The 24,655-nt window shown below is 38.6% G+C and overlaps 1 protein-coding gene, 1 long non-coding RNA gene and 6 other non-coding genes across 9 annotated transcripts in view; all 8 read left to right on the top strand.

The window, feature by feature from the left end:
* LOC141381913 (uncharacterized) overlaps nucleotides 1-24,655 on the top strand; it is a 560,761-nt gene that overhangs the window by 238,829 nt on the left and 297,277 nt on the right. The gene's annotated exons all lie outside the window — the stretch shown is intronic.
* Nucleotides 137-24,655, top strand: part of znf1032 (zinc finger protein 1032) — a 104,859-nt gene continuing 80,340 nt past the window's right edge. Inside the window, exons 1-3 of one of the 2 annotated variants that reach the window (XM_017355526.4) lie at nucleotides 137-189; nucleotides 2,010-2,159; nucleotides 9,869-12,359. In XM_017355526.4, coding sequence (XP_017211015.1) covers nucleotides 2,075-2,159; nucleotides 9,869-10,737 — 954 coding nt within the window. In that variant the 5' untranslated portion in view covers nucleotides 137-189; nucleotides 2,010-2,074 and the 3' untranslated portion in view covers nucleotides 10,738-12,359. Of the gene's footprint in view, nucleotides 190-2,009; nucleotides 2,160-9,868; nucleotides 12,360-24,655 lie in introns of those variants that run through there. The other variant, XM_073948701.1, reaches the window with a different exon arrangement.
* trnak-cuu (transfer RNA lysine (anticodon CUU)) lies at nucleotides 18,585-18,657 on the top strand. Its single transcript has one exon. It is a non-coding gene; the product is annotated as a tRNA-Lys (tRNA).
* On the top strand, nucleotides 18,766-18,839 carry trnan-guu (transfer RNA asparagine (anticodon GUU)). Its single transcript has one exon. It is a non-coding gene; the product is annotated as a tRNA-Asn (tRNA).
* trnan-guu (transfer RNA asparagine (anticodon GUU)) lies at nucleotides 19,616-19,689 on the top strand. The gene has a single exon. It is a non-coding gene; the product is annotated as a tRNA-Asn (tRNA).
* Nucleotides 22,582-22,655, top strand: trnan-guu (transfer RNA asparagine (anticodon GUU)). The gene has a single exon. It is a non-coding gene; the product is annotated as a tRNA-Asn (tRNA).
* trnak-cuu (transfer RNA lysine (anticodon CUU)) lies at nucleotides 23,655-23,727 on the top strand. Its single transcript has one exon. It is a non-coding gene; the product is annotated as a tRNA-Lys (tRNA).
* Nucleotides 24,262-24,335, top strand: trnan-guu (transfer RNA asparagine (anticodon GUU)). Its single transcript has one exon. It is a non-coding gene; the product is annotated as a tRNA-Asn (tRNA).

Raw genomic sequence — 24,655 nt, 5'->3', positions numbered from 1 at the left:
CCTAAAATGTGAAGAGTGAGAGAGAGAGCAGAAATAGTATAGAGTGAAAAACAAGGGAGAAATGTATCAATAAGTCATGACTGCAACAGTAAGGGGCAAAAAAGCTAAACAAAAAAGACTTTTATTTTGGCGTGGTGTGTGACGTCATCAGACGGCGCCGCTTCAGCGCTTTGATTCAACTGGAGAAAGGTTTGTGTTTTTAAATGTTTACGGATATAACCCGATTTAATTAAAGTTTCATGTTTTTCATCCGATGCTAAATTATGTACCTGCTGTTGGAAATATTATTTTAACCCTTTATACAGCGTAGTACTATTTTATTCTTAGTAACCGAGGGCTTTTGTTTGAAACAGAAAGTGTGTAATGCGAGCTTTAAAATAGAGGTAAAGTTGGTTTTATATTCACACATTTGTTCATTTAGCAGTCTCTATATTGTTTACCCTGTTACTTTGAATATGTCATCAGAGTTAGCCTGCCAGTATGACTTGAATTCAACATTAACGCTGTTTATTTGACTGTGAACAATATACTTTGATAGTCATTGGCTGCTATTATGATTTTACTATTAAAAGTTTGCTAATAATACTTTTATTAAAATAATTTATTAAAAGGAAAGTCTGAATGTGCAAATATAAAACCAACTTTACCTTTATCTTTACCTCTATACTCCCAGTAACCTGATAGAGGTAAAGTTGGTTTTATATTCGCACATTCGTTCATTTAGAATTCTCTATATTGTTTACCATGTTACTTTGAATATTCGATTGGAATTAGCATGCAAGTGTGACTTGAAAACAACATTAACACTGTTTATTTGACTGTGAACAATGTTGTACTTTGATAGTCATTGGCTGCTAATATGATTTTACTGTTTAGAGTTTGCAAATAATACTTTTATGAAATTATATTATTAAGGGGAAAGTCTGAATGTGTGAATATAAAACCAACTTTACTTCTATAGTAACCTGCGACCCCCACATTCATTTATTTAGCAGTCTCTGTATTGTTTACCATGTTACTGAAAATATTCTGTCAGAATTAGGATGCAAGTGTGATTTCTAAACAACATTAGCACTATCTAATTGACTGTAACCAATGCTGTACTTTGGTAATTATTAGCTGCTAATATGATTTCCATATTTTTTGCAAAGAGTTTGCATAGAATACATTTAGGAAATTTTATTATTAAGGGGAATGTCTGAATACCCAAATATAAAACCAACTTCACCTCAATTATCTATAGAGGTAAAGTTGGTTTTATATTCAGATATTCAGACATTCCCCTTAATAATATAATTTCAGAAAAGTATTCAAACAATAGCCACAAATGCGCTGATTAAAACTAGTACTACTTTTCATGGAGATAGGTTGGTTTTATATTTGCACATTCTGACTTTGCCCTTAATAATATAATTTCAGAAAAGTATTATTTGCAAGCTCTAAATAGGGAAATCATATTAGCAGCCAATGACTATCAAAGTGCAACATTGTTCACAGTCAAATAAACAGTGCTAATGTTGTTTTCAAGTTACACTTGCATGCTAATTCCGATCGAATATTCAAAGTAACATGGTAAACAATATAGAGAATTCTAAATAAACGAATGTGTGAATATAAAACCAACAATACCTCTATGACCCCTCACTTTGAGAACCACTGTTTTAAAGAAAGTTTTACCTGATTTCTTTTTGTTAATTACTCTCATTAATAGAAACTGTTGAAGCAAGTGTTGAATTTTGTTTCTGTTCATTGTTTTATTAATTTTATATAATATAAGATAATATAATATAATATAAGACCAACTTTACCTTTATGACCCCTCAGGGGGTCCCGACCCTCACTTTGAGAACCACTGTTTTAAAGAAACGTTTTACCTGATCTCTTTTTGTTAATTACCCTCATTAATAGAAACTGTTGAAGCAAGTGTTGAAGAGAAGTTATTTTGTTTCTCTTCATTGTTTTATTTATTTTAAACAGGACATTTTTATTGTTTTGTTCATTTTAAACAGGATAAAGTGTCCAAACACAGAGAAAAACTCCTGCTGAAGCGACTGATCTCCACACTGTTATAAAGATGACGTTTATTAAAGAGGAGAGTGAAGATGTGAAGATTGAAGAAACATTCACAGTCAAACAGGAAGATCTGCAGGAACAAACAGGTTGGTTTTCACTCTCAAACACCAACTCAGTTAGTTGATCCTCATTCAGATATATTTTAATACTAAGAATAATAAATTAAACCCATCTTGCAGCCCTGAGTGTGCTGCCTAGTTCTTCTAAACGCACACAAGCACTCATTGGAAGACCGAAAAAAAGTTTCTTTTGTGTCTTGTTCTCATGTCTTTTGTCTTTCTTTTATGTATTAATAGTCTCCCATTTTCTCTACCTGCTTAAGGTTATTGCTTTTCTTGTTCTCCTACTGTTTGTAAAGCGTCATTGAGCACTGGCACTATATAAAATAAATAAAAACAATACATTTAAAAAGGTTTAGCTGAGCTGGCGATACTTGACCAACAGTATTCTCATAGAAGACTCAAAATTTTAAGCCTTAAAAAGTCTTAAATTTACTGAAATATTGTGTTGGAGGTCTTAAATCTTTTTAAACAAATTTATTATTATTTTTTTAAACAAGTCTTTATTTAACTTTGTTCTTGTTTTGTTACTCAGTCTGGCCAAAACCCATACAATCACCTACAATCCACCTAAATAAATCTTTAAACTTTTTATTAAAAAACTTTTTTTAACCTTATTTATCATAATGGTTTAATTATTTTACTTACAATAACATTTGTTTAAACGTGCTCCATGGATTTACTGCTGAGGACATCGACATGGACAGATTGTTGTGCATAGATTTAGTTTATTATAGTGTTTTAAAACTATTAAAACATTTGTTCATTTTTTTTATTATAAAGAAAGTTTATGTTGGAATACAAGTTGAGCTGGCTTGTTTTTACACAATATTTATTTATTTTTTTTAAGAAATATCTAAAATATATAAAAAAAATATATTATTAATTTATTATTGTATTATTAAATGTATTCACTTTTAATATTTGTTTGATGGGGCGAATAAAAACCTTTTCGATCTGGGCCATATGAAAAGTTCTTTAGCCTTTAGCTCTTTATGAGTCTAAAATTTCATTTATAATGGTCTTAAAAATGTCTTAAGAAGTCTTACATTTAACTTAGTAAAACCCACAGAAACCCTGGTTTAAAGTATGTCAAAAATTGTGGATGCCCCCAATATTAAATATGCTGAATGAAATGGACACTCAAATAATTAGTTGTTATAAAACATTGAACAGTCTGAGATTATAGACCATATTCTTTATACACCAGCAGGCGGCGCCATTGGAATCTTTTTGCTTGAAACTTTTTTAAAGAATTAATTTTCAGATCCTAAAATCAGAGTTATGCTTCTTAAGCATGGCATGGGGCGATAACCATGTTCAAGGTTTACCGCTGTTTGGAAAAGTCAATGTTTTACAAACCGCCAACATTTTCTGCTGTGCCTTTTTAATAAATCTGTGATTAATTTGAAGGATTTAGCCTGACATGTTTACTGCTCCAAAATATTTTATAAGTTTCTGAGAAGAAAATTTATTTTAGTTTATCATTCTGTCAGAATCTTAAACTGGCCCATGCCAAATCCTTGATGTTGCAAAGTAATATTTTATAATTTTATTATTTTTCTTTGTATGTATAGTCATTAACACACCTGTATGTAGATCAAGTAGTGTGACTGTTTGCTTAAAGTATTCTGGCACCATGCCGGATCTCCGGCATGCGGCCCTGAGGGGAAAAAAATTCAGAGCCTGCACATGCAGTTTAATTATAGGAATCCTCAAAATAACCGATTAACCGTTAACCGAAAGAGTGCATTTGTAACCGATTAATGTTATCAGTTAAACAAAAAAAAAAAAAAAATACTGTATATATTTTCAAAGTTTGTCAGCATAAGGGGCATCTGTTAAATGGTTTACTAACGACCGCGAGTGTTTTGCTGTTGCGTGCTGTGTGCTCGAGCGGGAAAAAGCGTTTTACTTCAGTCTCGTCTTTTTTATTCTTCAATCAAATGAAAGCACTGCAGGGTTTCTGTTAAGGTGACAGCAGTGTTTGGGTTGTCAAGGTGTCTATGGCAAACTTTTAATGATGAAGGAGACTTGTGGTCGCTGTTACATCCAGAGCTGTATTACTGTACAGATCTTGAATATGACAGCAACACGACTCGCGCACACCAGCTGATTCGGTCGTTTTCCAGCGACATAAAAAAGAGTGCCGGGCTTCTTTTTTTTTGTCACAAATGTTGCCAAGGACTACATTTATGAATATAATGTTAAAGGCGATTCAGCGAGTTCAAATTCAGCCATGAAACTCGTTGGAAAACCTGTTACATTGCCAATTTGGGAACATTTTGGATTCGTGCCGAACGAGAAAGGCGAACCAATACTTTGGATGAAGCTATTTGTAGGGCTTGTTTGTTTTTCTTTTATTAAAAAAATTCAATAAATAAATAAAACACCTTACGGATAGGATGCAACGAAGAAAAAGCATGTTTTTAATCATTCTTCATAATCTGATTCATAGCCTACATGTAATAAACCCATATTGCGCCAACAAGAATAAGCTCTAAAAGGTAAAGTTTAGAGTGAGAGGAGTTATTGATATGTTATTAATATTAGTTGTATTATTAGTCTCCCTTTTCTCTACCTTCTTAAGGTTTTTGCTTTTCTTGTTTTTTTACTGTCTGTAAAGCGTCCTTGAGCACTGGTGCCATATAAAATAAACAAAAACAATAAAAACATTTGTAGCATATTATATTTATATCTTCATCTTTTCTATCTTTTGTGTGGGGTTTGTAAAAGCTTTGCCCTTGTCTCGTGCAGGTCTTCATCACATTGTCTGTAGTTGCAACATTCAAATTCTCTGTCTCCTCATAAACTCGGAGTCTCCTTTACTTTACTTCTTTACTGTAAACGTGACATCGTCTTCATTTTGTGTTATGTGGATGGCTAGTGGCTTAAACGAATCCGGTAGTCCTCGGAGAACCATCGCTATGGGTAGTCCATCACTCATTAATTCTCCAGCATTTCTTAGAGCTGTAAAGTTGTTTTCTGCTCGTATCAAATAGTCTGTAACGCTCTCACTGTCACTCGTGCAGCTGAGTCAATGCTGTGTACATGTTTATTATGCGTGGTTTACTTTTGCCTGAATAATGCTCTTTCAGTATTTTTAGGGCTTTTCTCCTGTCATCCGCAGCATTGTGTCTTACCAGTGAAAGGCTTTTATCATCGATCAGTTCAGCATAACAATCAGCGCTCTGCCGTCTGTCCTCATCTAGTTGCTCCGCTTCAGCATCAGTAGGCTGATGCAATATAGTTTCTTTTAGCTTCAGAGTGTGTAAATATACTAGAAATCTCGTCTCCCATAGATCGAATTTTTCTTCTGATCCATCGAACATAAACTGCGGCGCTAGATATCCTCCCGCTCTGCTTACCATCTTTGCTAACTTTGCACCTGAATATGTCGCGTTACCTTTGCTTTCTTGAAAACGATCGCTAGTCTCGCTGCCTGGGCCCATAACCTGTTGAGCTTGGAGTGCGTAGCTTAAGCACTAGACAGAACGAATCGTTTCATCAGCGTCTTTTATTACTCACTTTTACATGCTCTCTCTGTACAGCATGAACACGAGACGGTAACACTTCTGTTTATCAACAGTATAACGTGGAGACTAGAGCTGCAACAACGAATCGATTAAATCGATAAAAATAGATTATTAAAAGCGTTAGCAACGAATTTCATAATCGATTTGTTGTGTCGCGCGACCAGGAGACATTTGATAAGAAAAAAAAGAACATGGAGCGGAGCGGACTGAACAAGGCCTCTCTCCGTCTCTCGCGCACTGATACAGAGTTCAGCGCCTCAAGAAGACAGGGATGATGCGGAAGAATCACTACAGAATTCTACAAAGTCCCTGGTGCTGGTTTCTTTGTGTCTGGAGCTGAGCTAGAGAAAGACAGCGGGGTTCAGCAGGTTTTGTTTTCGGTATTCCTGACACTGATAGACAGCATTAACACAAAAAACTCTTACCCTATAAAGATCTTAACTGTGTTTCCTACAAAAAAGACAAAGCAGGTTATGTTTCACAGCTGTCTGATTTATTTTTTTGCTCGATATTACGAGCACTGCTCCGTTTAAGCAGTTGCAATACGCGCTGAGCCAAAGAGCTTGCGCTGAGGAGAGCTCTCAGTAAGGGACTGTTGGAAAAGTGCTGCTTTTTTTTTCAAAAAACAAAACCATCTTAACTCCGCTAAAAGACATGTCATATTATCACAATTATGCAGCATTTTAACTGCCTAATACTTCATTTATGTTTTAGATATGTAAATACATACAAGTACTAGTAAAACAATACATTTAGAGTTTGTAAAACACACAAGAAAGTCTAACAATCCATTCAAACATAATTTGCCGATGTGTTTTATTTATATCAGATACACATTACACATAGTGAAAGTAACTATAAAGTTGAATCTAGGCTTTTCTAAGTTCACCAAACACTTACTTGCATGTATTTTTGGAGTAACTTATGAATGTACCTGCTAAATCCTGCGTGTTCTGCTTTTATGAATTAGGCAGCGGCCGCAAGTAAACATGGAGACGTCCATCTCACGTTATAATCATGATCACTTACACGTTTATGTGAATTGGAATATCAGGTAGTTGATGGCATGATGAGCAAGTGTGTGAATGTTATCTTTTTTGGATCATTAATTTTTCCATCTGTTGTCATGTATAGCTGCACTGCAGAAAACTTTTTTTTCTTAGTTATTTTGTCTCGTTTCCAGTTCATATATCTAAAATAATCTTACATCAAGACCAGAGAAGAAAAATAGCATGAGAAAACGAAGTGATGCTGTTTGAGATTATATCTTATTAAGATAATTTTTCTCACCCCATTGGCAAATAATTTAGCTTGTTTTAAGCAAACTATCATTAAAGTTTGAGGTTAAGTGATTTCTTATGGAATTTCATGTGTCTAGTAAGTATCTTCATTTAAAAACATTTACATATTTGGATTGAAAACTGTTTATTATTATTATTATTATTATAGGCATGAGCTTTTTTAAATAAAGGGTTGGAAAGGGCTTTTTTTATCTGATTAATCGAAAAAATAATCAACAGATTAATTGATTATTAAAATAATCCTTAGTTGCAGCCCTAGACTTTAAACACGTAAACAACATGATGTCATCACTACAGTATCGTAATACACTGAAACATAATTATGAACCCTTCAGTGATAAATATTAATACAATTAGCAAGAGTGCCAGTTAGGGATGTAACTGTTTCAGAATTTCATGGTACGATAATACCTTGGTATGAATGGCACGGTACGGTATTTATTGAATAATTTACAGGAAAAACAAAACTACTTAAAACTACTAAGACTCGAAAAAAGTGCCAAAAGTGTTTATTTACTTTAGCACTGAACATATCAATGACATACAAATTAGCCATCTATCTGTAAGTTTCGAAACAAGAACTTCAATTTTTCAATTTTAATAACAAAAAACTATTAAACCATATTAAAAAAAAATAAAGTTTCAATTTAGTATTGTTGAAAACTCATCACATTCAACATTTAATCACTCACTCACTTAGATAGAGATAGGTTTTTTAAGAAAAATTATAATATAACTATAATCTGGTAAAAGCTGGGATCTCTGGGCATGTCCCCGGCAACAGAAGAAAAAAAAAAAAAACCTCTCATTTGGGACTGAGGTTTCTGGGACAGAGAGATATGATTTAGCCAAGGTTGACAGCAGTGGGTAACGTGCAATGTCTTTCCACCACTTGAGAGGACAAGCCATGAGTGAGATAGAGGTCTCTTTATGGTACAAGTCAATGTCTGCATCAATCTAACAAGTGTGCTGTGTTCTGCAGTCACCATGACTGTTTGTAGTCGTATTCCCCGACTTATATTTTACCACATTCTGGCAGTGCCTGCATACTGTTTTTTTCTTTGTCTGTCACCTTTTCTCCTTTATCGTATCTTTTTAGAAAGAAACCGAAATGCTTCCACACATCCGATTTAAAACCCGCTTTAGGTTCGATCATTTCCTGCTCTTTTTCTTCCCCTCTACTAGCAACACACTCCATCTCCGCGTTACTGGATCTGTAGTAACAACAGACCAGAAAGGATGATGGCCATGCCTAGGCTGATGGGAATTGTAGTTCCCACTACCTCCCATTCGCTTCATTTGCCTAAGCAAACTTTTCTCAGAAATATAGTTTTATTGAGTCATGCGCCTACGGTAACATTGAAAACAATTACTATTGCGGTATGACGGTATTTACAATATTGTTACATCCCTAGTGCCAGTACTTTAATATAAATAATACGCAGTTATCACAGGTAATAGACACAGTGGAGAAAACTCGCACTAAAGGCACGATTGTGTCCGGATCCAATATTATCGCTTAAACAGACAAGAGGAGAGGAAAGCCAGCGCAGCAGGTCAAATGTACAAAGTGAGAGAGAGGCAGAAATGAAGTTTTACAGCATTTCTCTGTATAGTGAAATAGTGGCTCGTGTGCTGTGCAGCTTTCACTCACCCTTGCCTCTGTCCTAGTATTGCGACATCGCGCATAGGAGATGAATGACGTTAGTATGTAATAACCGGTTATGATCTATTACTGAACCAATATCGATCATTTTGACACCGCTAGTAACGAGTAACGATGCAGCACATAAAAAGTTTATCAGAGTAAAAGTATTAAACTTATTGAAAATATGTACTTAAGTAAAAGTGTAAGTAGGAGAAAAATACAATACTCCAGTAAAGTACAGATACTGCCTTTTAGTACTTAAGTACAGTAGTGAAGTAGTTCTACTTCGTTACTATACATCTTTAGAAAGGTGCACATTCCAGCCTTTATGCAGATGTTGTACAGATATGTCTCATGTCTGAGAGGTAAATATTCAGCTGTTTGTTCAGCTGTTACCTCAGAACTTTTTTTTTTCTGATGCGTTTACCAGTCAGACACAGAATGAACAAGTATTCCCTGTCATTTTGTTGTAATTATAAATATATACAAATAAAAATAGGCCATTAACAGTGTAACTACCCGCCGGTTATTAAACAGTCCACGCTTCCAAATACTGATGTCCACCATGCGTTTCATTTAATGAACACCGTGAAGACTAAAAGATAAACAAATAAACAAACCAAATGTTTCACACAAACACAAAATCAAAAGGACATCAAAATAAACTAATAATATATAAAACAATGTTTAGTTTACTGTGTTGGCCTGATAACCAGCTGTAGAATAAGCAGGAGCATTAAACAGGTGCTTGCATTGAGATCTCACTATCCTGAGTGACCATACAAACTCTTGCAGGTTAAATCAATCAATGAGAATCATGTGACTTTCCACTCAAGCCAACTGGAAACAAAGAAATTAGTAACAAACATATACCAATACACATTCAAATAATGAAATTCAAAACAATAAACAACATTACAAGCTGACCAATCAGCATCAGCTACAAACAGCTTTCAAATCTGTGTCTTATTAATATGACCAAAATTACTTTTATGAGAAACTTGGAAAACTGGACTGACACGGTTTCAATTTACTATAACTTCTATGTTAAGTGTCTTTGACACAATTTACATTGTAAAAGCACTAGATAAATGAAGATGATTGGAATCTGCTTAAATGTGTACAGGTTAATGGACCAAACAAACTATGATCTGATTTATTTTACATTTAATGTGCATCAAAGTTACAGTGTGTGTGTGTTTTGATGAGAGTTTTTAAGACTTAATGAAAACTAATGTTTATTTATTTCAGACCTAATTGGAGAGAAGGAGGGGAGTAAAGAGGAGGAACATCATGTTAAAATTGAGGACAAAACTCATTTACAGACTGATGGTATTTTGAAAAGGAGAGACGGGAATCGTTTCACTTGCACTCAGTGTGGAAAGATTTTGGGAAGCAAAAGCAAACTTAAGATTCACATGAGCATCCACACAGGAGAGAAACCATTTACATGCACTCAGTGTGGGAAGAGTTTCAGCAAATCATCATCCCTTAATCAACACATGAGGATCCACACTGGAGAGAAACCATTCACATGCACTCTGTGTGGGAAGAGTTTTAGCTTATCATCATCCCTTAATCTACACATGAGGATCCACACTGGAGAAAAACCATTTACATGCACTCGGTGTGGGAAGAGTTTCAACTGCTCATCAAACCTTAGTAAACACATGATGATCCACACTGGAGAAAAACCATTCACGTGCACTCAGTGTGAGAAGAGTTTTAGGATATCATCATCCCTTAATCTACACATGAGGAGCCACACTGGAGAGAAACCATTCACATGCACTCAGTGTGGGAAGAGTTTCAGCCAATCATCATCTCTTAATAAGCACATGAGGATCCACACTGGAGAGAAACCATTCACATGCACTCAGTGTGGGAAGAGTTTCAACCGATCAGAACACCTTAATCTACACATGAGGATCCATACCGGAGAGAAATCATTCACTTGCACTGAGTGTGAGAAGAGTTTTACCTGCTCATCAAACCTTAATCTACACATGAGGAAACACACTGGAGAGAAACCATACGCATGCACTCAGTGTGGGAAGATTTTCAGCCAATCATCATGCCTTAATCTACACATGGTAAGCCACAACGGAGAGAAACCATGACCTACGAAACTCTGACGGACTCTGACCTGCGAAATCGCATCACTTGACTGTGTGAGACCAATCGAAGATCAAAACATGACCTCTCTGGACCGAAATTTAAAAAAATGTACCAATCGCTCACTTTTTAAAATGTCTAATCATCTTGTTTGTTCCCGCTCCTTTTCGCAACGCCGTACAACAGAATTTTGCATGCTCAAACTCTATTGTGACCGCAGCTTCGGTGTGGGATGAGTTTCAGCACATCCTCAGACCTTAATAAACGCATGAAGACCCACACTGGGAAGAAACCATTGACATTCACTCAGTGTAAGAAGAGTTTTAACCGATCAGCAAACCTTAATGAACACATGAAGATCCACACTGGTGTGAAAGAGTATATGTGTTTTGAATGTGAGAAGACTTTTATTACAAAATTGAAACTGCACCAGATGTTTTACACTTGAGAGACCATACAAGTGTTCACACTGTGACAAGAGGTTTAATCAGTGAACACTTCTGAATCACACAAAAGAGGATTCACACTGGAGAGAAACTGTACATCTGAAATCTGATGTGTCTACAGAATTGGACAAAAAGTTGCACACATTACATGAATGCAGCAAAACATTTTCTCGTGTAGGGATGTCCTGATACAAAATTTTAACTTCCGATACGATACCGATATTGCAGCCTTCAGTACGAACCGATACCGATATATATCCGATATCAGCAAAAATCATAAATACTTTACTTTTTTAATTTTATAAAATATCTTAATTGAATAAACAAAAATACATTTTTAAAGTGCAAAATGCTAATTAAAGGTCATTTCAGTTATACATTTTTTTTAATCATAAAATCGTAGAAACAGCTGAGAGCAGGAACATATGAAAAAAATATTGTTAATTGAACAACTGCTAAAGGTTCAGTGTCCAAAGTTTCGATTTCAAACACAGCTTTTTGGTGAATTTTTGTTCCAGTTGAGCTGCAAAATATCTTTCAAGCTGGGCTCCAGAAATAAGTTATTGTTAATTAATAAAAATGTGCAGTATGGTTAGTACAAACATTTTCATGACCAGATCTATTTAATCTTTGTTTGTATCATAAGAACATTATGGCTGTATCAATGTTCCCAAACATTATTAATTTTATAATAATATATATTGCACATATTATCTTTAACATAACTATACTTGCAGAAGCTGGATTGAAACACACCTTTTCTCCACAGCACATACAATAATATGACTTTTAAGAATAATTTTATTTATGAAAATTCATTATATTTACATAATATATTGCACAGATTCCACCCTACTGTCCACATCGAAAAAAATTGACAATGTAAAGACAGACAGAACTGCGAACTGATGTGCAAAGCTGACACTGTTTATCAGAGCACTTTATCTTTCTGGGCTTTTTAACGAAGAGTTAAACATGAGAATGTCTCTAATTAAATTTTCCTTCTGCCCCAAAAGTAATATCATTCTTTCTTTTAAACTGTAATGGCCATCAGCAACAGAATGATTTCTTATTCTTATTTAACAGACAATGAAAACAGCAAAAATGTTTAGCATTTTACATGACACGTTTCCTTTTAGAGTGTTCAAGTAAAAAAATAAAATAAAGAATAATAAATCCACTATTTCACTCCTACTATCCATGTGCACCACTGACAGGTCAAATCTGCTCCCTCTCTAGTCTTGGTGCTGCTGAGAGATTGAGATTCACCGGCCACTGTTTGCTTGTAATAATGTAGAAACGCAGCTAAAGAAAGCAGAATCCGGGACATGATAGGCGATTTAGAAATCCTGGCTGAATGCATTTTTAAGGCGCAAATAGAGGACGTGTCCAGGAAAAAGATAATGTATTTTCACCCTAAATAATGAGCTGGATCAGTCTATTTAGTAAAAGGCTTTTTTTTCTGCGTGTACTCTTCTCAAAGTTAAAGTCACAGCAGGTGTCCAGCGTGTCTCTGTGGGTCTGCAGCAGCAGAGCCCGCGAGTCTGTGGCATAAACTTTTCTCACGCACACAGAACCGGGCCGCTGAGGTAGTCTTATGTGTGGGAAGCGCTGGTGTTGAATTAGGTACATTGGATGCACCAAGACATGCCATGACGGAATTAAGGCTCGCACGATGTGTGCTACGTCGCAATTCGGTCCCTTGTGTTGCTTAGCAGCATATACAAAACAATGTAAAGATCGCTTGGCGTAAAGTAAATAAACCAGTAACGTTAGACATGTATGGAACCAGATTAGTCTCCAAAGAAATTCACGCAAAAGACACGATGTACACATGTGTAGCCAAATTCACGTGCATAAAACCAAATTCACGTGCGTAAAATATTTATTTATATTCACAAAAAAATTTTACGGGCACAAAATAAAAATACATTTTCATAAAATACGTTTCACAAATGCAAAACACCATTTGCAAATGTATAAGACAAAAAGTTTTGAATGTTTAAAACTTGCGAGTTCATCCTGGATGAGAATGTGCAAATCCTCTTTCACGTACAACTCCCCCTGGATACGTGTGTGTGCATTTTTGAGACTTTCCTGCCAGAGTCAGGGTAACTCGTACCTTTCAGCCAATCAGATGAGAGCTGTATTCAATGAAACCAACTCTGCGCTTCATTTGTGCAGACTGTTTCTCTCCAGCATGGCGAACGGAGAAAGCAGCAGTCGCACTTTTTTTCATTTATTTATTTGTTTCACCATATCCTCATTCTTTTTGGTTATCATAAGTATCATTCCGGCCATATCAGTATTACAGAGCCATTGTGGTCCAGTGGTCAGCACGTTGTGTAAAAATGTAATTTTATTTTGTGCTCGTAAAATTTTTTTGTGAATATAAATATTTTATGCACGTGAATTTAGTTTTATGCACGTGAATTTGGCTACACATGTGTACATCGTGTCTTTTGCGTGAATTTCTTTTGAGACTAATCTGGTTCCATAGACATGTGTTGTTGTTGATAGCGTCAGCGTGTGCTACCATCACAATAGATTTCTATTGACTTTGCTATCAAGCAGTATTGTGATCACGTGGGCTTTGCATGCTGGCTCTGGATGTTGCTAGATAAAATAGCTGTAACGGAGTTTAGAGTGTATCGGACTGCTTTTATCTGAGATTTTTAACGCAGTCCGATATAGTTTTTTGGACTGATATCGGACGAATTTCCAGATCGGGACATCTCTAATTGTGACCACAATTTTTGCTTGCATATTTTTCTGTAGTATTCAAAAGCAACTCTTATTATAAAGCACATGTTCATATATAATGAAAAGTTAAGATGTCTAAATGAGTTCAGAGCAGGTCTAACATGATTGGGTAGTTTGGCCATGTGACCATAAACATTTATTTCTTAGTACTGCCATCTGAATAGAAGGATAATGTCAGCTCAGAAATGACAGGTACATTTTTATAGATAATTTTTAAATAGGCAATACATATTTTGCATGCATCATCATGAAAGGGTTATCTTTTCATACATATTAAAATTATATTATTATTTTTTTTTTTTCTGTGGTCAAACTGCTGATAATTAAAAACCGTGGTGTAACACAGGGAATCTATGCCCCCCATAGTTCATTCCATATTTCATAATTTTTTTTTAAAATATATTGTGTGTAAATATATATATGTGTGTGTGTGTGTATGTATGTATGTATGTATATATATATATATATATATATATATATATATATATATATATATATATATATATATATTACATGTGTGTGTGTATATATTTATGACTATTACTAACCAGTATTATTAAGTGGGCAAATAAAAACTGAAAGAGGAAATTTTTTTAGCCTAATATGAGTTTATGAATCTTAAAGCCACACTTTAAAAAAAACTCTTTACCACCGACTTTTTCAAAAATAAGATTTGGGATTATATACTACATCTAATTTTTATGTTTTTATTAATTAATTTATTTTTATTAAATTGTCTAAAAAATATGCAAACCAAGTAGGCTTTACATGCATAAACATGCAAGATGTAATACAATTACAACAATAGGCAGACACAAATATAGGGAAAAAAAACGCGTATAGTAATGACACTTGTATTTACCGTAAAAAAGTAAATAAATAAAAATTAAATTAATAAAAAAAACATAAATAAATAAATAAAAAAAAAGTTTATGCAAGATAAACATTTAAAGGGTTGTGAAGGGGCTAAAGGGTACATAATTTGCTGAAAAAAAGTAGCTGCTTATATATATACATACACACACACACACACACAGTACTGTGCCCTGGTCAGTTGGCATTTCTGTGTGGAGTTTGCATGTTCTCCCAGTGTTCGCGTAGGTTTCCTCTGGGTTCTCCGGTTTTCCCCACAATCGAAAAAACATGCGGTACAGGTGAATTGGGTAAGCTAAATTGTCTACTATATGAAAGAAAAAGAGAAAGGGGGGGTTTTAATAGGTTTAGATCTGGAGAAGGCTTTTGACAGGGTAGAGCATGATTTTTTATTTGCAATTCTTAAGGAGTTTGGATTTGGGGAAAATTTTAGAAAATGGATTAAAAAATTTTATACAGATATTTTAACTTGTATTAAATGTATTTTTTTTAAACAGAATGTCTTCAACCAACTAGATCAATAAGGCAAGGATGTCCATTGTCTGCTTTATTATACACACTGGAAGCTGAGCCACTGGGATTGGCAATAAAATCAGATAGAAGCATTAAAGGGATACAAATAGAAAACAATGACAACAGAGAAGCTGTGTATCAATACGCTGATGATACTACATCGTTGGGGATTTTAGAGTGATATTGTAAAGCATCAGGAGCTAAGGTTAATGTTGGAAAAAGTTTATGCATGAGGGTGGGAAGAGTAAAAGAAATAACACAACATATACCCTTTAAAGAAGAAAAGGAACACAAACATTTTGGGAATTTGGGTGGGGATGGATTCTAATAAAGCAGATATTTTAAATTGGGAGAGAGTTTTAAATGGAATTGAGAAAAGACTGAGATTTTGGAAAGCTAGAATTTGACGATAAAAGGGAAAGTATTCATCTTAAATGCTTTAATGTTGTCAAAGGTCTGGCATGTGTTAGGTGTAACTGCGTTGCCTGAAGTATACTATAAAAAAATTGATGTAGTTTTTGTGGGGAAATAGAAGAGCCAAGATTGCTTATTATACTTTGATTGGGGAGGTAAAAGAAGGGGGTCTGGGACTTTTGGATAGTTTTTTAAAAATGAAAGCATTAACAATTAAGATTATTCAAAGGTTTTTGGAAGGGAAAATGGATGTGATTTGGAAAAGTGTGTTGAATTATTATTTGAAGAAATGTGGACATTTTAATATGGGATGTAATGTTTTATGGATGAAGATGAAGAAACGGATGATAGCAGGTCTGCCAAAATTTTATGTTGAGGTCTTAGAATCATGAGGGGGATTTTTAGAAAATTTGTTGATTATACCAAAAGCAAGGGCGCAGATTCTAGAACAACCACTTTTACTGAATTCAACAATTTTAAGTGAAGGAAATGTTTTATATTTTAAGGAATGGTGGGACGGAGGATTAAGACAAGTTAAAGATGTATTTTACAAAGTAATAAAAGGATTTGTACCATTAAAAGTAATTGTGGAGGATGGGTATAAAAGAGTTGTTAAAGCAAAATTACAAAGACAATGTCATGAGTTGAAAAAAGCAATACCAAATAACTGCATTGAAATAATTGAAAAAAAAAAAAGTTGGGCGATGAAGATGAATTACCAGAGACCTATTTTAAGAAGAAAAATGGAGAGATCAATGAGCTTATGTACAGTTAAGAGTTTTTACGCTATTTTTAGATAAAAGGCTTTTGTAAGACCTATAGCACTCAACTAATTAACAAAATTTTTATTATTTATTGAGACATATTCGCATATTAATATAAATGAGTAAATAAATAAAATGAATAGTATAAATGAATAAAATGGGTATTAAACAAGATATAATGACCCAAAGGTTGGTGATTCGAGCCCACCCACTGACGAATTACACACTTTGCTGCCTTGCAACTGCTAACATGTGCACTGGGCATATATCCTGGGCCACATTCTGTCCAGCGTTACAAGATGAAATCAGGATTTAGTAGAACATTGTCACGGGTCGGGAAGGTATTACTGTAAACAGTGTCTAGCTCTTGAAACAGCTCGGCTAGCACAGTCGGTAGAGTATGAGACTCTCAATCTCAGGGTTGTGGGTTAGAGCCCCAAGTTGGGCGTTTCTGTTACTTTTCTCTCTCTCTCTCTCAGCAAACTTACATTAGGGTTCATATAGCAGACCTTTTGAGACAAAGTTCCCCGTTTTTACCACTGTAGGTGACCTTTCACTAAGTCGCTGTGGCTCAATCCATTAGTGCGTTCGGCTGTTAACTGAAAGGTTGGTGGTTCAAGCCCACCCAGGTTCGAATTAGGCATTTTGCTGCCTTGCAACTGCTAACACGTGCACTGGACATAGATCCTGGGCCACATTCTGTCCAGCATTACAAGATGAAATCAGGATTTAGCAGAAGATTGTCATGGGTAGGGAAGGTATTACTGTAAATGGTGTCTAGCTCTTGAAAAGGCTTCTCGTCAGTTCGGCTAGCTCAGTCGGTAGGGCATGAGACTCTTAATCTCAGGGTTGTGAGTTAGAGCCCCACGTTGGACGTTTCTGTTACCTCTCTGTCTCTCTCTCTCAGCAAACTTACATTAGGGTTCATATAGCAGACCTTTTGAGACAAAGTTCCGCGTTTCTACAACTGTAGGTCACCTTTCACTAAGTCTCTGTGGCGCAATCGGTTAGCGCGTTTGGCTGTTAATTGAAATGTTGGTGGTTCAAGCCCACCCAGGGACAGATCAAGCATTTTGCTGCCTTGTAACTGCTAACACGTGCACTGGACATAGATCCTGGGCCACATTCTGTCCAGCGTTACAAGATGAAATCAGGATTTAGCAGAACATTTTCACGGGTAGGGAAGGTATTACTGTAAAAGGTTTCTGGTTCCTAAAAGAGCTTCTCATCATCCCTGCTAGCTCAGTCGATAGAGCATGAGACTCTTAGTCTCAGCGTCGTGGGTTAGAGCCCCACATTGGACGTTTCTGTTACTTTTCTCTCTTTCTCTCAGCAAACTATCATTAGGGTTCATATAGCAGACCTTTTGAGACAAAGTTCCGGGTTTCTACCACTGTAGGTCACGTTTCACTAAGTCTCTGTGGCGCAATCGGATAGCGCGTTTCTCTGTTAACTGAAAGGTTGGTGGTTCAAGCCCACCCAGGGACGGATCAAGCATTTTGCTGCCTTGTAACTGCTAACACGTGCACTGGACATAGATCCTGGGCCACATTCTGTCCAGCTTTACAAGATGAAATCAGGATTTAGCCGAACATTGTCACGGGTAGGGAAGGTATTACTGTAAACAGTGTTTAGCTCTTATACATTCATCTCATCAGCCCGGCTAGGTCAGTTGGAAGAGCATGAGACTCTTAATGTCAGGGTCGTGGGTTTGAGCCCCACGTTGGGCGTTTCTGTTACTTTTCTCTCTCTCAGCAAACTTACATTAGGGTTCATATAGCAGACCTTTTGAGACAAAGTTCCGCGTTTCTACCACTGTAGGTGACCTTTTACTAAGTCTCTTTGGCGCAATCGGTTAGCGCGTTTGGCTGTTGACTGAAAGGTTGGTGGTTGAAGCCCACCCAGGTACGAATTAGGCATTTTGCTGCCTTGCAACTGCTAACACATGCACTGGACATAGATCCTGGGCCACATTCTGTCCAGCGTTACAAGACGAAATCAGGATTTAGCAGAACATTGTCACGGGTAGGGAAGGTATTACTGTAAACAGTTTCTGGTTCCTAAAAGAGCTTCTCATCAGCCCGGCTAGCTCAGTCGGTAGAGCATGAGACTCTTAATCTCAGGGTCGTGGGTTCGAGCCCCACGTTGGGCGTTCCTATTACTTTTCTCTCTCTCTCCCAGCAAACTTACATAAGGGTTCATGTAGCAGACTTTGAGACAAAGTTACGCGTTTCTACCACTGTAGGTGACTTTTCACTAAGTCTCTGTGGCGCAATCGGTTAGCGCGTTCGGCTGTTAACTGAAAGGTTGGTGGTTCAAGCCCACCTAGGGACGAATTAGGCAGTTTGCTGCCTTGCAACTGCTAACACATGCACTGGACATAGATCCTGGGCCACATTCTGTCCAGCGTTACAAGATGAAATCAGGATTTAGCAGAATATTGTCACGGGTAGGGAAGGTATTACTTGTAACAGTGTCTAGTTCTAGTGGGGAGTCCTCATCTGCCTGAATAGCTCAGTCGGTCGAGCATGATACACTTAATGTCAGGGTCGTGGGTTCGAGCCCCATGTTGGGCGTTTCTGTTACTTTTCTCTCTCTCTCTCAGCAAACTTACATTAGGGTTCATATAGCAGACCTTTTGAGACAAAGTTCCGCGTTTCTACCACTGTAGGTCATCTTTCACTAAGTCTCTGTGGCGCAATCGGTTAGCGCGTTCGGCTGTTAACTGAAAGCTTGGTGGTTGAAGCCCACCCAGGGACAAATTTGGCATTTTGCTGCCTTGCAACTGCTAAACCGTGCACTGGGCATATATCCTGGGCCACATTCTGTCCAGCGTTACAAGACGAAATCAGGATTTAGCAGAACATTGTCACGGGTAGGGAAGGTATTACTGTAAAGAGTGTTTAGCTCTTAAAAGTACATCTCATCAGCCCGGCTAGCTCAGTCGGTAGAGCATGAGACTCTTAATGTCAGGGTCGTGGGTTCGAGCCCCACGTTGGGTCTTCCTGTTACTTTTCTCTCTCTCTCCCAGCAAACTTACATTAGCATTCATGTAGCAGACTTTGAGACAAAGTTACGCGTTTCTACCACTGTAGGTGACTTTTCACTAAGTCTCTGTGGCGCAATCGGTTAGCGCGTTCGGCTGTTAACTGAAAGGTTGGTGGTTCAAGCCCACCTAGGGACGAATTAGGCAGTTTTCTGCCTTGCAACTGCTAACACATGCACTGGACATAGATCCTGGGCCACATTCTGTCCAGCGTTACAAGATGAAATCAGGATTTAGCAGAATATTGTCACGGGTAGGGAAGGTATTACTTGTAACAGTGTCTAGTTCTAGTGGGGAGTCCTCATCTGCCTGAATAGCTCAGTCGGTCGAGCATGATACACTTAATGTCAGGGTCGTGGGTTTGAGCCCCACTTTGGGCGTTTCTGTTACTTTTCTCTCTCTCAGCAAACTTACATTAGGGTTCATATTGCAGACCTTTTGAGACAAAGTTCCGTGTTTCTACCACTGTAGTTGACCTTTCACTAAGTCTCTGTGGCGCAATCGGTTAGCGCGTTTGGCTGTTGACTGAAAGGTTGGTGGTTGAAGCCCACCCAGGTACGAATTAGGCATTTTGCTGCCTTGCAACTGCTAACACGTGCACTGGACATAGATCCTGGGCCACATTCTGTCCAGCGTTACAAGATGAAATCAGGATTTAGCAGAAGATTGTCACGGGTAGGGAAGGTATTACTGTTAACAGTGTCTAGTTCTAGTGGGGACTTCTCATCCGCCTGGCTAGCTCAGTCGGTAGAGCATGAGACTCTTAATGTCAGGGTTGTGGGTTCGAGCCCCACGTTGGGCGTTCCTGTTACTTTTCTCTCTTTCTCTCAGCAAACTATCATTAGGGTTCATATAGCAGACCTTTTGAGACAAAGTTCCGTGTTTCTACCACTGTAGTTGACCTTTCACTAAGTCTTTGTGGCGCAATCGGTTAGCGCGTTTGGCTGTTGACTGAAAGGTTGGTGGTTGAAGCCCACCCAGGTACGAATTAAGCATTTTGCTGCCTTGCAACTGCTAACACGTGCACTGGACATAGATCCTGGGCCACATTCTGTCCAGCGTTACAAGACGAAATCAGGATTTAGCAGAACATTGTCACGGGTAGGGAAGGTATTACTGTAAAGAGTGTTTAGCTCTTAAAAGTTCATCTCATCAGCCCGGCTAACTCAGTCGGCTGAGCATGAGACTCTTAATGTCAGGGTTGTGGGTTTGAGCCCCACTTTGGGCGTTTCTGTTACTTTTCTCTCTCTCAGCAAACTTACATTAGGGTTCATATAGCAGACCTTTTGAGACAAAGTTCCGTGTTTCTACCACTGTAGTTGACCTTTCACTAAGTCTCTGTGGCGCAATCGGTTAGCGCGTTTGGCTGTTGACTGAAAGGTTGGTGGTTGAAGCCCACCCAGGTACGAATTAGGCATTTTGCTGCCTTGCAACTGCTAACACGTGCACTGGACATAGATCCTGGGCCACATTCTGTCCAGCGTTACAAGACGAAATCAGGATTTAGCAGAACATTGTCACGGGTAGGGAAGGTATTACTGTAAAGAGTGTTTAGCTCTTAAAAGTTCATCTCATCAGCCCGGCTAACTCAGTCGGTTGAGCATGAGACTCTTAATGTCAGGGTTGTGGGTTCGAGCCCCACGTTGGGCGTTCCTGTTACTTCTCTCTCTTTCTCTCAGCAAACTATCATTAGGGTTCATATAGCAGACCTTTTGAGACAAAGTTACGGGTTTCTACCACTGTAGGTCACCTTTCACTAAGTCTCTGTGGCGCAATCGGTTTGCGCGTTCGGCTGTTAACTGAAAGGTTGGTGGTTCAAGCCCACCCAGGCACGAATTAGGCATTTTGCTGCCTTGCAACTGCTAACACGTGCACTGGACATAGATCCTGGGCCACATTCTGTCCAGCGTTACAAGATGAAATCAGGATTTAGCAGAATATTGTCACGGGTAGGGAAGGTATTACTGTTAACAGTGTCTAGTTCTAGTGGGGACTTCTCATCCGCCTGGCTAGCTCAGTCGGTAGAGCATGAGACTCTTAATGTCAGGGTTGTGGGTTTGAGCCCCACGTTGGTCGTTTCTGTTACTTTTCTCTCTCTCTCTCAGCAAACTTACATTAGGGTTCATATAGCAGACCTTTTGAGACAAAGTTCCGCGTTTCTACCACTGTAGGTGACTTTTTACTAAGTCTCTTTGGCGCAATCTGTTAGCGCGTTCGGCTGTTGACTGAAAGGTTGGTGGTTGAAGCCCACCCAGGTACGAATTAGGCATTTTGCTGCCTTGCAACTGCTAACACGTGCACTGGACATAGATCCTGGGCCACATTCTGTCCAGCGTTACAAGACGAAATCAGGATTTAGCAGAACATTGTCACGGGTAGGGAAGGTATTACTGTAAAGAGTGTTTAGCTCTTAAAAGTTCATCTCATCAGCCCGGCTAGCTCAGTCGGTTGAGCATGAGACTCTTAATGTCAGGGTTGTGGGTTTGAGCCCCACGTTGGTCGTTTCTGTTACCTTTCTCTCAGCAAACTATCATTAGGGTTCATATAGCAGACCTTTTGAGACAAAGTTACGGGTTTCTACCACTGTAGGTCACCTTTCACTAAGTCTCTGTGGCGCAATCGGTTTGCGCGTTCGGCTGTTAACTGAAAGGTTGGTGGTTCAAGCCCACCCAGGCACGAATTAGGCATTTTGCTGCCTTGCAACTGCTAACACGTGCACTGGACATAGATCCTGGGCCACATTCTGTCCAGCGTTACAAGACGAAATCAGGATTTAGCAGAAGATTGTCACGGGTAGGGAAGGTATTACTGTAAACGGTTTCTGGTTCCTAAAACAGCTTCTCAGCAGCCCGGCTAGCTCAGTCGGTCGAGCATGATACACTTGATGTCAGGGTCGTGGGTTCGAGCCCCACGTTGGGCGTTCCTGTTACTTTTCTCTCTCTCTCTCAGCAAACTTACATTAGGGTTCATATAGCAGACCTTTTGAGACAAAGTTCCGCGTTTCTACCACTGTAGGTCACCTTTCACTAAGTCTCTGTGGCGCAATCGGTTAGCGCGTTCGGCTGTTAACTGAAAGGTTGGTGGTTCAAGCCCACCCAGGGACGAATTAGGCATTTTGCTGCCTTGCAACTGCTAACACGTGCACTGGACATAGATCCTGGGCCACATTCTGTCCAGCGTTACAAGATGAAATCAGGATTTAGCAGAATATTGTCACGGGTAGGGAAGGTATTACTGTTAACAGTGTCTAGTTCTAGTGGGGACTTCTCATCCGCCTGGCTAGCTCAGTCGGTAGAGCATGAGACTCTTAATGTCAGGGTTGTGGGTTTGAGCCCCACGTTGGTCGTTTCTGTTACTTTTCTCTCTCTCTCTCAGCAAACTTACATTAGGGTTCATATAGCAGACCTTTTGAGACAAAGTTCCGCGTTTTTACCACTGTAGGTGACTTTTTACTAAGTCTCTTTGGCGCAATCGGTTAGCGCGTTCGGCTGTTGACTGAAAGGTTGGTGGTTGAAGCCCACCCAGGTACGAATTAGGCATTTTGCTGCCTTGCAACTGCTAACACGTGCACTGGACATAGATCCTGGGCCACATTCTGTGCAGCGTTACAAGACGAAATCAGGATTTAGCAGAACATTGTCACGGGTAGGGAAGGTATTACTGTAAAGAGTGTTTAGCTCTTAAAAGTTCAGTCGGTTGAGCATGAGACTCTTAATGTCAGGGTTGTGGGTTCGAGCCCCACGTTGGGCGTTCCTGTTACTTTTCTCTCTTTCTCTCAGCAAACTATCATTAGGGTTCATATAGCAGACCTTTTGAGACAAAGTTACGGGTTTCTACCACTGTAGGTCACCTTTCACTAAGTCTCTGTGGCGCAATCGGTTTGCGCGTTCGGCTGTTAACTGAAAGGTTGGTGGTTCAAGCCCACCCAGGCACGAATGAGGCATTTTGCTGCCTTGCAACTGCTAACACGTGCACTGGACATAGATCCTGGGCCACATTCTGTCCAGCGTTACAAGATGAAATCAGGATTTAGCAGAAGATTGTCACGGGTAGGGAAGGTATTACTGTAAACGGTTTCTGGTTCCTAAAAGAGCTTCTCATCAGCCCGGCTAGCTTAGTCGGTAGAGCATGAGACTCTTAATCTCAGGGTCGTGGGTTCGACCCCCACGTTGGGCGTTCCTATTACTTTTCTCTCTCTCTCCCAGAAAACTTACATAAGGGTTCATGTAGCAGACTTTGAGACAAAGTTACGCGTTTCTACCACTGTAGGTGACTTTTCACTAAGTCTCTGTGTCGCAATCGGTTAGCGCGTTCGGCTGTTAACTGAAAGGTTGGTGGTTCAAGCCCACCCAGGGACGAATTAGGCAGTTTGCTGCCTTGCAACTGCTAAAACATGCACTGGACATAGATCCTGGGCCACATTCTGTCCAGCGTTACAAGATGAAATCAGGATTTAGCAGAATATTGTCACGGGTAGGGAAGGTATTACTGTTAACAGTGTCTAGTTCTAGTGGGGAGTCCTCATCTGCCTGGCTAGCTCAGTCGGTCGAGCATGATACACTTAAAGTCAGGGTCTTGGGTTCGAGCCCCACGTTGGGCGTTTCTGTTACTTTTCTCTCTCTCTCTCAGCAAACTTACATTAGGGTTCATATAGCAGACCTTTTGAGACAAAGTTCCGCGTTTCTACCACTGTAGGTCACCTTTCACTAAGTCTCTGTGGCGCAATCGGTTAGCGCGTTCGGCTGTTAACTGAAAGGTTGGTGGTTCAAGCCCACCCAGGGACGAATTAGGCAGTTTGCTGCCTTGCAACTGCTAACACATGCACTGGACATAGATCCTGGGCCACATTCTGTCCAGCGTTACAAGATGAAATCAGGATTTAGCAGAATATTGTCACGGGTAGGGAAGGTATTACTGTTAACAGTGTCTAGTTCTAGTGGGGACACCTCATCTGCCTGGCTAGCTCAGTCTGTAGAGCATGAGACTCTTAATGTCAGGGTCGTGGGTTTGAGCCCCACTTTGGGCGTTTCTGTTACTTTTCTCTCTCTCAGCAAACTTACATTAGGGTTCATATTGCAGACCTTTTGAGACAAAGTTCCGTGTT

Source organism: Danio rerio, chromosome 4 (assembly GCF_049306965.1).
Source record: "Danio rerio strain Tuebingen ecotype United States chromosome 4, GRCz12tu, whole genome shotgun sequence".
NCBI lineage: Eukaryota > Metazoa > Chordata > Actinopteri > Cypriniformes > Danionidae > Danio > Danio rerio.
Note: the sequence above shows the minus strand (reverse complement) of the source record. Positions and strands in the feature narration are given on the sequence as shown.